At 36.3% G+C, this 14,081-nt stretch overlaps 1 protein-coding gene across 1 annotated transcript in view; it reads left to right on the forward strand.

Moving 5' to 3' along the window:
- The window catches only part of BRCA2 (BRCA2 DNA repair associated), a 75,609-nt gene that overhangs the window by 12,811 nt on the left and 48,717 nt on the right, over positions 1-14,081 (forward strand). The window contains exons 8-12 of the mRNA XM_066258262.1: positions 25-74; positions 330-441; positions 1,790-2,893; positions 5,656-10,572; positions 12,070-12,165. Coding sequence (XP_066114359.1) covers positions 25-74; positions 330-441; positions 1,790-2,893; positions 5,656-10,572; positions 12,070-12,165 — 6,279 coding nt within the window. The remainder of the gene's footprint in view (positions 1-24; positions 75-329; positions 442-1,789; positions 2,894-5,655; positions 10,573-12,069; positions 12,166-14,081) is intronic.

A 14,081-nucleotide genomic window follows, 5' to 3' on the forward strand; every position in this document is an offset into this window, starting at 1 on the left:
TAATTTGAATGAATTTTTTTACAGTTAGAGATGAAGAATCACCTGCGGCTATACTTCCTAATGACACTACTACTGTAAGTAAATACAACAAACTGATTATGCTGTTGTAGTTGCTTATAATTTTTAGGACGCCTTGAAAAATTATTCTGCTTTTTCATTCTTAATTTATGATTTATCTAAGCCTTTGAGAAAGTCTCTAAACCTGTTTCTATATGTGATTTTCTTTGAGATCCTATAAAACTCTGCTGTCTCTCTGTATAAGAATAAGTTGAATATTTATGAGTAGTAAGAGTTTCTATGTTAGTAATTTTAAAATATAACCTTTTTAGGTTTTGAAAAGCTATTTTTCTGACTACGATGAAAGTCTGAAGAAAAATGATAGGTTTATTCCTTCTGGGCCAGACAATGAAATAAAAAAGCAAAGAGAAGCTAAAAGTTATGGTAAGTCTTTATGGTTATTAGAATGACTGTTTTTAATTGACATCATTGAAGTTTTACTCCCCTTAAAGAGAAAACACATTGCTTCCCCTTTCTTGATGACTGAAGGTATTAAGGGTAGAAAATTTGGTCTAGACCAGTGGTAGTCAACCTGGTCCCTATCGCCCAGTAGTGGGCATTCCAGTTTTCTTTCTTTTTTTTTTTTTTTTTTAATTTATTGATTTTTTAGAGAGAGAGGAGTGAGAGAGAGAGACAGAGAGAGAGAGAAGGGGGAGAAGCAGGAAGCATCAGCTCCCATATGTGCCTTGACCAGGCAAGCCCGAGGTTTCGAACCGGTGACCTCAGTGTTCCATGTTGATGCTTTATCCCACTGCACCACCACAGGTCAGGCCGGGCATTCCAGTTTTCATGGTGGGTGGTAGCGGAGCAACCAAAGTATAAATAAAGAGATAGATTTAACTATAGTAAGTTGTTTTATAAAGATTTATTCTGTCAAACTTAGCGAAAATCCGACATAAAGTACTTGGTAAGTAATTATTATTATATGCTTTAACTTGCTGTAATTGTGCTTTATAAACTTTATAAAGTAAAGTTACTTCCCTACTTTATAAATCACCATTACTGTGGAACCAGTGGGTGGTTAGAAAATTTTACTACCAACAGAGATACAAAAGTGGGTGGTAAGGTATAAAAAGGTTGACTACCCCTGGTCTAGATAAAACTTTTAAAGCATCATGCTATTCTTCAAGTGCTATTGTGATACACAAAAACAAAACAAGATCCATTACATACAAAACTTACATAGAGATGATAATACTTATTATTAACAAAAATGCAAAAATCTTCTTTTCTAATTAGAGCGTAAATATGGTTGCAGATATATCAAATATTACCAATTCAGGTTATTGGAATATTGCATTTCTCTTAGTATGTACATACCTATATCTGTATAAATGTGTAGAATTGGATATCTCTGCGTGTGTATGTATGAAGTTAGATGTTATTCTTAGTTGTTGTAGGGCCACAACATTAATTTGGAGCATCTGATAATATTAAACTGTGTATAGTAAGATTGGTGAATTTTAATCGTGTAAAGCTGATAAAGAAAGGTTATTGGTGATCAGAGTATGAATAAGGGCTTTGAGTTCCTTGGAATCTGTCTTTATCAGAAGAAAAGGAGAAGGGTGGGAGCCCCCTAAAAAATAGTGAATGCTCAGGATAACCCTTTACAGATTCAGTTATATGTTATTTAGTATATAATATTTTTATGAAAAAGATTGTGAGAGTTGTGTAAATTATATGGTTTTATTATAAAATGTTATTAATATGCTTCTGTTTTAAATTTTAACAGCATTGGGGAATTCATTTGGTAAAGTAAGTAGTTGCCAAGACCATTTTGGAGAGTCAGGGTCAAATGTCCCAGAAGATGAAGTACATGAAAAGTTTGGAGATATTTCTGAAGAAGATAGTTTTTCATTATGTGTTTCTAAATGTAATAAAAAAATAAATCTACAAAAAATAAAAACTGGCAAGACTAGGAAAAATATTTTCAATGAAGCAAAAATTGATGGATGTGAAGATGTTAAAAAACAAATGAAAGAAAATAAACATTCTTTTGTAGCTGAAATGGAACCAAATGACAGTGGTCCATTAGATTCAAAAATAACGAGTCAGATGCCCTTTGGGAAAGGAAGTGACAGAATGTCTGAGGAAGCTGTACAGTCCCCAGCCTTTGAATGGTCTCATCTAACCCGCTCAGGTCTAAATGGAACCCAAATGGGAAGAAGACCCCTACTGCATATTTCTTCTTGTGACCAAAATAATTCTGAAAAAGACCTTACAGGCACAGAGAAGGAATGTACTAACTCTACTACTTTAGAAAATTCTTCACGTATTTCAAGTGTACTAAAGACAGAGAAGATACTAAAGGAGGAAACAGTGATGAATAAAAGAGATGAAGGACAGTGTCTTGGATCACATAAAGATTCCACTCCTGTGGTAAAGCACACAGAAGCTGAAACTTCCCTAATAGCTTCTCCTTTTTGGGGTATCAAAAGGTCTCTATTCAGCATAAAAGAATCACCTGAAGAGGCACCCATTGCAGTTTTCTCAAATAATATGACTGATCTAAACTTTAAAGAACCTGAAGCCTGTCAAAGTGAACTGGATATTGGTACTATTTTCCCCCAGAAAGAGAGTTCTGTATGTGAAAATTCAGTTGATAAAGAAAGCTGGCCAGTCACTATGAAACATACTTCTGTAGCTTTAAAGAATACAGGCTTAATATCTACTTTGAGAAAGAAAACTAGGAAGTTTAGATATACTGTAAATGATGAAACATCTTATCAAGGTCTAAAAATGCAGAAAGGTCAAGAATCAGGACTAACTAACTATTCTGCCCAAGTTGAAGCAAACACTTTCGAAGTACTTTCTACAGTTACAAATGCTGATTCAGGTACCTTTTAGTGTGTGTGAAGTGTGTTACATGGCTGGTGACAGTTACATGGATGGTGACAAGTTCTCTGATTTGAATAATTGAATCTCTTTAATCTTTTAAAAAAGTATACTGCCTGCTTTGGTTCTGTAGGTTTTTGGTTTTTTTAAATCTCTGTATCTTGTACAGTTGACCCTTGAACAACATAGAGGTTAGAAGTGCCAATCCCTGTACAGTCAGAAATTTGAGTATTGCTTTTGACTTCCCCAAAACTCAGTCATCCTTGGGTATCAGTGGGGAGCTGGTTTCAGGCTACCAAAATCCTAATATAGAAATGAGAACAATGCATGCAGTCATCCCTCTGCATCTGTGGATTCCCAGCCACAGATAGAAAATACTATTTTTCCCCATGGTTTGTTATACCTGCATATGCAAAACCCAGGTATACCAAGTACCAACTCAATTTTTTTTTTTTTAAGTTAGAGAAGGGGAGATAGTGATACAAACTCCTGCATGCACACTGGCTGGGATCCACCCAGCAACCCCCATCTGGGGCTGATGCTATAATCAACTGAGCTATCCTCAGTGCCTGTGGCTGACACTCAAACCAATCAAGCCACTGGCTGTGGGAGGGGGAAAGGGAGAGAAAGGGAAGCGGAAGGGAAAGTGGAGCAGATGTTTGCTTCTTTTGTGTGCCCCACCGGGAATTGAACCTGGGACATTGGCATGCTGGGCTGATGCACTATCCACTGAGCCAGGTTGTCAGGGCCCTGACTCTGTTTTTTTAAAATTAATTAACTTATTTATTTTGTGACAGAGATAGAGTCAGAGAGAGGGAAAGACAGAAAAGGAGAGAGATTAGAAGAACCAATTCGTTGTGGCACCTTCCTTGTTCATTGATTGCTTTCTCATATGTGCCTTGACCGTGGGCTACAGCAGACTGAGTGACCCCTTGCTCGAGCCAGCGACCTTGGGCTCAAGCTGGTGAGCCTTGCTCAAACCAGATGAGCCCGCACTCAAGCTGGCGACCTCTGGATCTCAAGCCTGGGTCCTCCACATCTCAGTCCTATGTTCCATCTAATGCGTCACCACCCAGTCAGGCCTGACTGTATTTTTATTGAAAAAAATCTGCATATAAGTGGACTTGCTCCGTTCAAACCCATGTAGTTCAAGGGTCAACTGTATTCAATATCAGGTAGTGTCAACATGTTATTGTTTAGGCTTTTGGTTACCAATGTTCAAAACCATTTCATAAAACTTATATCAATTTGTATGGTATTGTTTATCTGTGATTATCGCTGTTGGAACAGAGCATGTGATTTATAAGCATCAGTGCTTTAATTTCCAGTGTTTATTATATGCAAATTGGGCAATTATGTAAATAATGTGCTATTTACTATCTGTTTTCACTAAAGCAAGTAAAAAATAGTAAAAACAGGTAATTACTAGCTAAGTTTAGTGTAAGCCAGTTCTAAAATGAAATAGTGATTTTCATTATTGTTACATAATTTTCTTAAATATTTAGAGATTTCTGGGACTTATTACCATATTTCTGTATCTAGGCTATGGATAGTAAAATTTGTTTTTTATTCAATGGTAGCTAAACTCTGTGTTTAAAGGTAATTTTAATTCCCTTTGAGAAAATTTTATCTCAGCAAAAATAGGTTTGGTGGACCTGGAATACAGAGGAACTGTTGGCAATTTGGGTTAATTTTCAGGAAAAAAAAGCATTTAATGCTGTATAGAGTTAATAACAATAAAGCAGTTAATATGTAGTAGAGGTCACTGCTGAAAGAAAATCAGATTAATAATTTTGACTTGTTAATAGGAAATTCAGAGAACATTTAAAATTAACTGAACAGAGAAGTTTAACTCATTTGCTGTCATAATTGAGATTATGCCATCTTTCAGGCCATTCATATATATAATAGAACTTGGTTTTAGAAGTTAGCTTTTTGTGTGTTCTTTTCAATATGAGATACTGAATTAACTGAAGGAAAGGGTTACTTTTCAAATTTCTGGGTTTTGTCCTGCTTTTCCATCTTCCATTACACCAATATTAACAATGAATTTTTACAATTTTCTTTTTCTTTTTCTTTTTTTGTATTTTTCTGAAGCTGGAAACGGGGAGAGACAGTCAGACAGACTCCCGCATGCGCCCGACCGGGATCCACCCGGCACGCCCACCAGGGGCGACGCTCTGCCCACCAGGGGGCGATGCTCTGCCCCTCCAGGGTGTCACTCTGCCGTGACCAGAGCCACTCTAGCGCCTGGGACAGAGGCCAAGGAGCCATCCCCAGCGCCCGGGCCATCTTTGCTCCAATGGAGCCTTGGCTGCGGGAGGGGAAGAGAGAGACAGAGAGGAAGGAGGGGGGGGGATGGAGAAGCAAATGGGCGCTTCTATGTGCCCTGGCCGGGAATCGAGCCTGGGTCCCCCGCACACCAGGCTGACGCTCTACTTCTAAGCCAACCGGCCAGGGCCAATTTTATTTTTCAATAAAATTACTTTGAATTTTATTCATGATCGCTACCTGCTTTTTGGAATATGTCCTAATTGTGATATTATAGAAAGAATACTAAATCCTATTTATCTTTAGTTAGAAAATGTAATAACTTCAAAATATAGAATATTTAATATTCTTTCTGTTTTAAACCTTGATATTTATTTCTTGCTTTTCATGTAATTCTTGTTATAATTACCTTTTAGCTTTGTGAAATGTATTTACTGAATGTGATTGATAGTACTTTAATTTTATTTTGTCATTTTTGTCTTTTATGCATAGATTTATTGCAGTCTTCTTTGGACAAAAACTGTTTACGGAAAGATTCTAAAGAACCAACTTTGTCTTTAACCAGCTCTTTTGGGACAAATCTGAGGAAATGTATTAACAATGAAAGCAGTTTTTCTACTAATAAAATAATATCTCAGGATCTTGATTATAAAGAAGCAAAAATTAATAAAGAAAAACTGCAGTCATTTATAACCACAGAAACTGATTGTCTATCATGTTTACAGGAAAAATATTGTAAAGAAGATCCAGAAAACGAAAGAGTTTCAGACATAAAAGAAAAGGTCTTGCCTGCAGAGTGTTATTCTGCAATGCCACATTCAGAAATAGAATGTAATGGTGTTCACTTTCAATCCCAAGAAAGCATTTCATGTGACCTTGATAATACCAGCATTTTAACTTCTGGCTCCAAGGATCCTCCATTAAACTTGGTTGTGATTTCTAGAGGAAAAGAATTATATAAAACATCAGAGAAAGTAAAATGTAAGAATTGGGAAGCTGGTTTTGATTTAACCAAAAGTATTTCCATGGAAAAGAATCAAGAAATATGTGTTTTAAATGAAAATTCTAAAAAAGCTGAGCTGTTGTCACCTGAAAAGTATCTAACAGTAGCATCTCCTTCTATGAAAGTACAATTCAACAAAAATCCAAATCTTACAGTAATCCAAAAAGACCAAGAAAAAACTACTTCAATTTCAAAAATAACTGTCAATTCAAACTCTGAAGAACTTTCCCAAGACAATGGAAATGATTTTGTCTTTGAAATAACTAATGAATGGACTATTCCTCATTTAGAAAATATTGAGGAACTTCAAGAGGCAGACCTCAGTTGTGTCAGAGATCCTATTCTCAAGAACTCTAGCATGGTAGTAGACACAGGCAGAGATGACAGACAAGCAGCCAAAACGTCAAGTACAAAAGATTTTGATTCATCAAATAAAGTCCATGATCTTAAAAAGAACAGAAAGAATGAAACACACCAACTGACTCCAAGTGAAGATTCAATGTCAGACATGTCTTTAGATATAGATAAAAAGTCAAACCAAAATAATGATTACATGAACAAATGGTCAAAACTCTCAGATCCCCTTTCAAATCACAGTTTTGGAAATGGCTTCAGAACAGCATCTAATAAAGAGATAAAACTCTTTGAACACAACATTAAGAAAAGTAAAGTGTTCTTCAAAGATATTGAAGAACATTTTTCTACTAGCTTAGCTTGCATTAAAATGATAAATACCTCATCATTAGAAAATCAAAAGAAACTAAGTAAACCTCAGACACTTGATTCACCATCAACTGATACTGTATCTGGGTGTATGCAGAGTAGTGCATTTGCTTCTGATAATGAAAATAGTCACACGACTTCTCCAACTCTGTCTTTGAAGCAAGATTTTAATTCTAATCATAATTTAACACCTAGCCAAAAGGCAGAAATTACAGAACTTTCTACTATATTGGAAGAATCAGGAAGTCAGTTTGAATTTACACAGTTTCGAAAAGCAAGTCACCTGATACAGAATAATCCACTTGAAATGCCTGAAAACCAAATTCCTATCTTGCATGCCCCTGCTGGGGATTGGAAAGATGTTGATCCTCCTCTCACAACTAACCCCCTGTCTATCAGCCAGGTGAACAGAAACAGGAAGTTTGCAGGTAGGCAGAAGTTTGCTTGCTCATTGGAAAGCAACTGTAACAGAAGTGCTTTGGGGTATTTAACAGATAAAAATGAAGTGGAGTTTGTGGGGTTTTATTCTGCTCGTGGCACAAAACTGAATGTTTCTAGTCAGGCCCTACAAAAAGCTGTTAGACTGTTCTGTGATATTGAGACTGTTAATGAGGAAGCTTCTGCAGAAGTAGATCCAAGAAATTTCTCTTCAAATAAATGTAATGATTCTGTTGTTTCTGTGTTTAAGATGGAGAATTTTAAAAGTGGTAAAAATATTAATGAAAAAAATAAATGCCAACCAATACAACAAAATAATACTGAGATGACTGCTGAAATTTTTGTTGAAGAAAATACTGAAGATCAGAAGAAAACCACAGAAAATGAAGATAACAAATGTACTGGTGCTGGTAGAAGTATTTATAATTTAGAATCTGATGACAGTGATTCAAGTAAAAATGATACAATTTGTGTTCATAAAGATGAAAATATCTTGCCATGTATTGGTCAGCACAACATAGATCTAAAATCATCTAGCCAGCTTATAAAGGGGGGAAACACTCAAGTCAAAGAAGATGTATCAGATTTACCTTGTTTGGGAGTTGTGAAAGCTGAGGAAACATTTCATGTTCATATGTCAAACAAACAGTTAACTGTTAGTAGAATGGGGCAAAACATGAAAGATTTAGACGTTTTCGATGTATCCTTTCAGACTGCAAGTGGGAAAAATATCAGAATCTCAAAAGGTTCATTAGATAAATCTGTAAATTTCTTTAATAAAAAATGTGCAGAAATGAATAACTTTTCAGATGCCTTGAATTCTGAATTACATTCTGGAATAAGTGTCAACAAAATAGATATTTCAAGTTATGAGGAAACAAATATGGTCAAAGACAAAACATTAAAAGAAATAGACTCAGTTAGTATTGAAAATCGATTACTGACTCTCCAACCAGGACCAGAATGTGAAATCAAAAAGATCAAAGAACCCACCATGTTGGGTTTTCACACAGCTAGTGGGAGAAAGGTAAAAATTCTGAAGGAATCTCTGGACAAGGTAAAAACTCTTTTTGATGAAAAACAAGACAAAAATTATGAAACCACTAATTTTAGCCATCAAGGGACAAAGACACGGAAATACAGAGAGGAATGTAAAGAAGGGCTTGAATTGGCATGTGAAACCATTGAAATCACAACTGCCCCAAAGTATGAAGAAATGCAGAATTCTCTAGAGGAGAAAAAACTTGTTTCTAATGAGTTTGCCACGCTACCCAGTGATAATTTATACAGACAAACCAAAAATTTCAAAATACTGAATAGTATCACTCTGGAAATTGGAAAAATAGAAAAAAAAACAGCAAAAGGTCCTACAACTTGTTACAAAAATCTGTCCATTTGTTCAGCCATTGGAAATTCTGCTGTAGCATTTTACACAGGACATGGTAGAAAACTTTCTGTGAGTCAGGCTTCATTACTTGAAGCAAAAAAATGGCTTAGAGAAGGGGAGTTAGATGACCAATCAGAAAAAGTAAATGCTGCCAAGGTTATATGTTTAAAAGACTATCCTGAGGATTATGTAGAAAATCCTTCATGTGGAAATCACTCAAACAGTATCATAACTGAAAATGACAAAAATTACCTCTCTGAAAAACAAGGTGCAGCTTATTTAAGTAACAGTTGCATGTCTAATAGCTATTTAGACCTCTCTGATTTTTGTTATTCTAATGAGATACATAATAAATCAGAATCTCTCTCAAAAAATAAAGTGGATAATTCTGGTTTTAAGCCAATAGTGAAGAATGTCAAAGATAGAAAAAACACTAGTTTTTCTGAAGTAACAGCTACCATAAAAGAAGCAAGCGCAAACACACAAACTGTAAATGAAGATACTTGTTTTCAGAAATTTGTGACTACCTCTTCATTATACAAAAATAAAAACACAGCCACAGAAGTGGTCGTATCTGATTCAAATAATTTTGAGATAGGTCCTCGCACATTCCGTGCAGCAAGTGGTCAAATGGTCTTTGTTTCACATGGAACGAAAGAGAGAGAGAGATTTACAGATAACTGCACTAAAGTCATTAGGATAAACACTGAGAGTCAATCAGGCACTGGCCACACACAAACTGTGGCAGGTTATCATGGGGTAGTGAGTGATTTGGAAGATTTCATTTTCCCTAACTATCTGGATAGTGAAGAGCACAGCATGCATTCATGTAAGGTTTTTGCTGACATTCAGAGTGAACAAATTTTACAACATAGCCAAAGTATGTCTGGACCAGAGACAGTTTCTGAAATGTTCCCTTGTCAGAATAATTTGAAAGCTTCTGAAACATGTAAATTTAATATGGACTCTTCTAATGCTTATGGGATTTTTAGTAATGCAAGTGGGAAATGTGTACAAATGTCAGATGCCACCATACAGAAGACAAGATGCATCGTTTCTAAGCTAGAAGAGAGTGCTGAGCAGCTCTTTTCTAAAGGATCCTTTGAACCTAATGAACATTCAGACAAGGTCACAAAAGAAGATGCTATGATACACACCTCCCAAAATTTACCATCTGCTTTCTCTGGATTTAGTACAGCAAGTGGAAAACAGGTTCCAGTTTCTGAAAGTGCCTTAAACAAAGTTAAGGGGATGTTAGAGGTCTTTGACTCAGTCAAAACTGAATATGGTCTTCTGCATTCACCTACATCTGAACAAGATGTGTCAAAATTACTTCCTCCCTCCTGTATTATTAATAAGGGAACCCCAGAACACTCTTCAAACTGCAAAATGGAAAAAGTCTGCAATAAAGAATTTAAATTATCAAATAACTGTAACATTGGAAGTGGCTCTTCAGAAAATACTCACTCTTTTGAAGTTTCTGTGTGTCCTCGGTTTAAGCAGGATAAACAACCATTGTTATTAGGAAGCAAAGCATTGCTTGTTGAGAACAGTCATCTTTTGGGAAAAGAAGAAGCTTTGCCTAAAAATATGAAAATGGGAATTGGGAAACCTGAAACTTTTCCTAATCTTCCCATTACAACAAATACAGAAGTTTGTTCGACTTACCCCAAAGATTCAGAAAACTATTTTGAAACAGAGGCAATGGAGATTGCCAAAGCTTTTATGGAAGATGGTGAGCTGACAGATTCTGAACTAAGTCGTCCTAAACACTTTCTTCTTACCTGCCAAAATGAGGAAATGGCTTTATTAAATTCAAGAACTGAAAAAAGAAGAGGAGATGCTCTTGCCTTCATTGGTAAGTATCTGTTATAATCTTGTTATAATCTTAGTAAAGTCTTGCATGGACATCTTATTAAATATTACAAATTCATTCCTTTCAATAAAGCATTGAAAAGCAAAGCACCTGGTACCACATTTACCAGTATTACATGAAAATGCATAACTAGAATTATGGTTTAAAATTACTCTCAGCCTTTATAGAACTTTTAAATAAGAAATATTACTTCTATTAATATTTAATGTAACTTTGCTTATTTAAAAATATTTTCTCCTCAGTCTAATTAATTTATAAAATAAATTCCTTCTTGAATTTAATACAAATAAACTCTAAAAAGTTTATTTGAAAAAAAATTTCAAATTTCCTTATTGCCAGTAAACTTAAAATTACATTCATTGCTATTTTATTAAAAAGTAGCTTATCTGCGGTATCTGGTAATATCTGTTTATCCCTAGCCCCAATTAAATAGTGGTATTTTAAATGGTTAAAAATAAAAGAAATTAAATTAGTATTGAAAAATGAATATTCTTCAAAATAGAATGGTCACTGTTTAAATTATAATTATGCATTTTTTGCTGAACACATTGTAAGAATCAGTACCTTTAAAAAAGGATTACAGACTTTATTATTTATTTATATTTTTATTGAATTTATAAGGGTGATGCTAGTTAACATAATTATACAGATTTTAGGTGCACAATTCTACAACACATCTCTGTGCACTGTATTGTGTGTTCACCCCCCACCAACTCAAGTCTTTGTCCATCACCATTTATGCCCCTATACCCTCCTAACCCATCCCCCCCAACCAGCAATCCCCATACTGTTGCCTGTGTCTGTGAAGGGTTTTTTGGTCCCTTTTTGCTCTTGGCCTTCACCTCTCTTGCCCAACCCACCCTCTCTCTACACTTCCCCCTATAGTTGGCAGCCTGCTCTTTATGTATGAGTCTGTCTTGTTCATTAAATTCTACATATGAGTGAAATCATATGGTATTTTTCTTTCTCTGACTGGCTTATTCCACTTAGCTAAATGATCTCCAGGTCTATCCATACTGTTGCAGAAGTTGAGATTTCCTTCTTTTTTATGGCCACATAGTACTCCATTGTGTATATGTACCAAAGCTTTTTTATGCATTTATCTACTGATGGGCACTTGGGCTGTTTTCCAGATCTTGACTGTTGTAAATAATGCAGCAATGAATATAGTGGTGCATATATTCTTTTGAGTCAGTGTTTTGGGCTTTCTAGGATATATTCCCAGAAGTGGGACAACTTCCATTTTTAATTTTTGGAGAAAACTCCATCCATACTGGTTTCCACAATGGCTATACCAATCTGCATTCCCACTAACAATACACAAGGATCCCCTTTTCACCACACCCTCACCAATGCTTGTTTGTTGATTTATTGATGATAGCCATTGTGACAGTTATGAGGTGATATCTCATTGTGGTTTTAATTTGTATTTTTCTGATGATTAGTGACATTATTTGCTTTATGGAAATTTCTTTTTAGGAGAACCCCCAATCAAAAGAAACTTGTTAGATGAATTTGACAGGATAATGGAAAATCAAGGAAAATCCTTAAAGGCTTCAAAAAGCACCCCAGATGGTAAAATTTGCTTTTTATCCATGTTTTTCCCCTATGTAAATAACCATAATATTCTTATAGAGTTATTTTTTCAGCTCTTTTGGTCAAAACCTTGCCATTTGGTTTGTTAATTTTATATGTTGCCTTATTTATGTGATATTTTCCTTCATAATATCCTGGTATAATGCAGAGGTTCCCTACAATTGGGAAATGTACAATGATTGTAAAATAAGGATTTTTTTAAAATTAAAAAGCTATAAAAATTTAGTGAGAACTTTTAAAATTTTAAAGCCTAGGTTCTGGAATTTGGTCAAGCTTTTGACCCTCACCATTCCACCAAAATCACTTTTCCTAAGTCACATGGTGATCTCTCTGTTGGCAAATCCAGCAGGCATTTGTGTGCTCATTTGACTCCATCTTGCAGCCATATTTGACAGAGTTGATCACTTCCTTTTTTTTAAGATTTTATTTTTTGATTTTCTTTTTAATAAGAAAAATGAGAGAATGAGAGGGACAGGGACAGATAGAGAGGAAGGGAAAAAGATGAGAAGCATTAATTCATTGCAGCATCTTAGTTGTTCATTGATGGCTTTCTCATACATGCCTTGCTTGACCAGGGGGCTCCAGACAAGCCATTGACCCCTTTGGGCACATGTCTGTGATCCCATGCTCAAGTCAAATGAACCTGTGTTCAACTGTGCTCAAGCTGGTTACTTCAGGGTTTTGAACCTGGGTCCTCAATCCCAGGCCAATGCTCTATCCCAGGGGTCAGGAACCTATGGCTCGCGAGCCACATGGCTCTTTTGATGGCTACATCTGGCTCACAGACAAATCTTTAATAAAAAAATAATGTTAAAAATATAAAACATTCTCATGTATTACAATCCATTCATTTCCTACCACTCATGTTCATGGTTGCGGGTGCCTGGAGCCAATCACAGCTGTCCTCCGGGACAGCACCAAATTTTTATTGGATAATGCCTAATGTACACGGGTCATTGTATGGCTCTCACGGAATTACATTATGTGGCGTTGCCTGACCAGGCGGTGGCGCAGTGGATAGAGCGTCAGACTGGGATGCGGAGGACCCAGGTTCAAGACCCCAAGGTCACCAGCTTGAGCATGGGCTCATCTGGTTTGAGCAAAGCTCACCAGCTTGGACCCAAGGTCACTGGCTTGAGCAAGGGGTTACTCGGTCTGCTGTAGCCCCACGGTCAAGGCATATATGAGAAAGCAATCAATAAACAACTAAGGTATCGCAACAAAAAACTAATGATTGATGCTTCTCATCTCTCTCCATTCCTGTCTGTTTGTCCCTGTCTATCCTTCTCTCTGACTCTCTTTGTCTCTTTTTTTTATGGCGTTCATGGCTCTCTCAGCCAAAAAGGTTCCCAACCCTTGCTCTATCCACTCTGCCACCACTTGATCAGGCTAGTTGATCACTTCTGAGACCACCACATTCTCTTGGTTTTCTTTGTACATGGCCACTCTTCAGTTGTCTTTGCTGGTTTTTCCCTATTCTTTTCTTACTCTAAACCAGGGGTCTCAAACTCAACTCAGCATGTGGGCCACAGAGCAAGATCACAGCCGTTTGGGGGGCCGCACTAAGTCTACAAAAGGCAACTGTTACGCAACACTTTTCTCACTGCAGTTGAAAACAAAAAAATCAGTACAACAAGCACAATCGTACATGCAGTTTACTCAGTGTCACAAAAGGACCAGAAAGTGTAGTTCGCATCACAACTGCTGTTAACTAAGCTAATATCTAGCTAGGATGCTAGAGAAATGAAAAATACAAGTAGGCCCCTAGGCTTACTTAATTTTATCCAAAATATTTTGAACTTCGTGGATTAGTCTGCGGGCCGCACAAAATTGTTCGGCGGGCCGCGAGTTTGAGACCTCTGCTCTAAACATAGGCACATCCCAGGACTCTGTCC

The sequence above is a fragment of the Saccopteryx bilineata genome, chromosome 2, assembly GCF_036850765.1.
Source record: "Saccopteryx bilineata isolate mSacBil1 chromosome 2, mSacBil1_pri_phased_curated, whole genome shotgun sequence".
NCBI lineage: Eukaryota > Metazoa > Chordata > Mammalia > Chiroptera > Emballonuridae > Saccopteryx > Saccopteryx bilineata.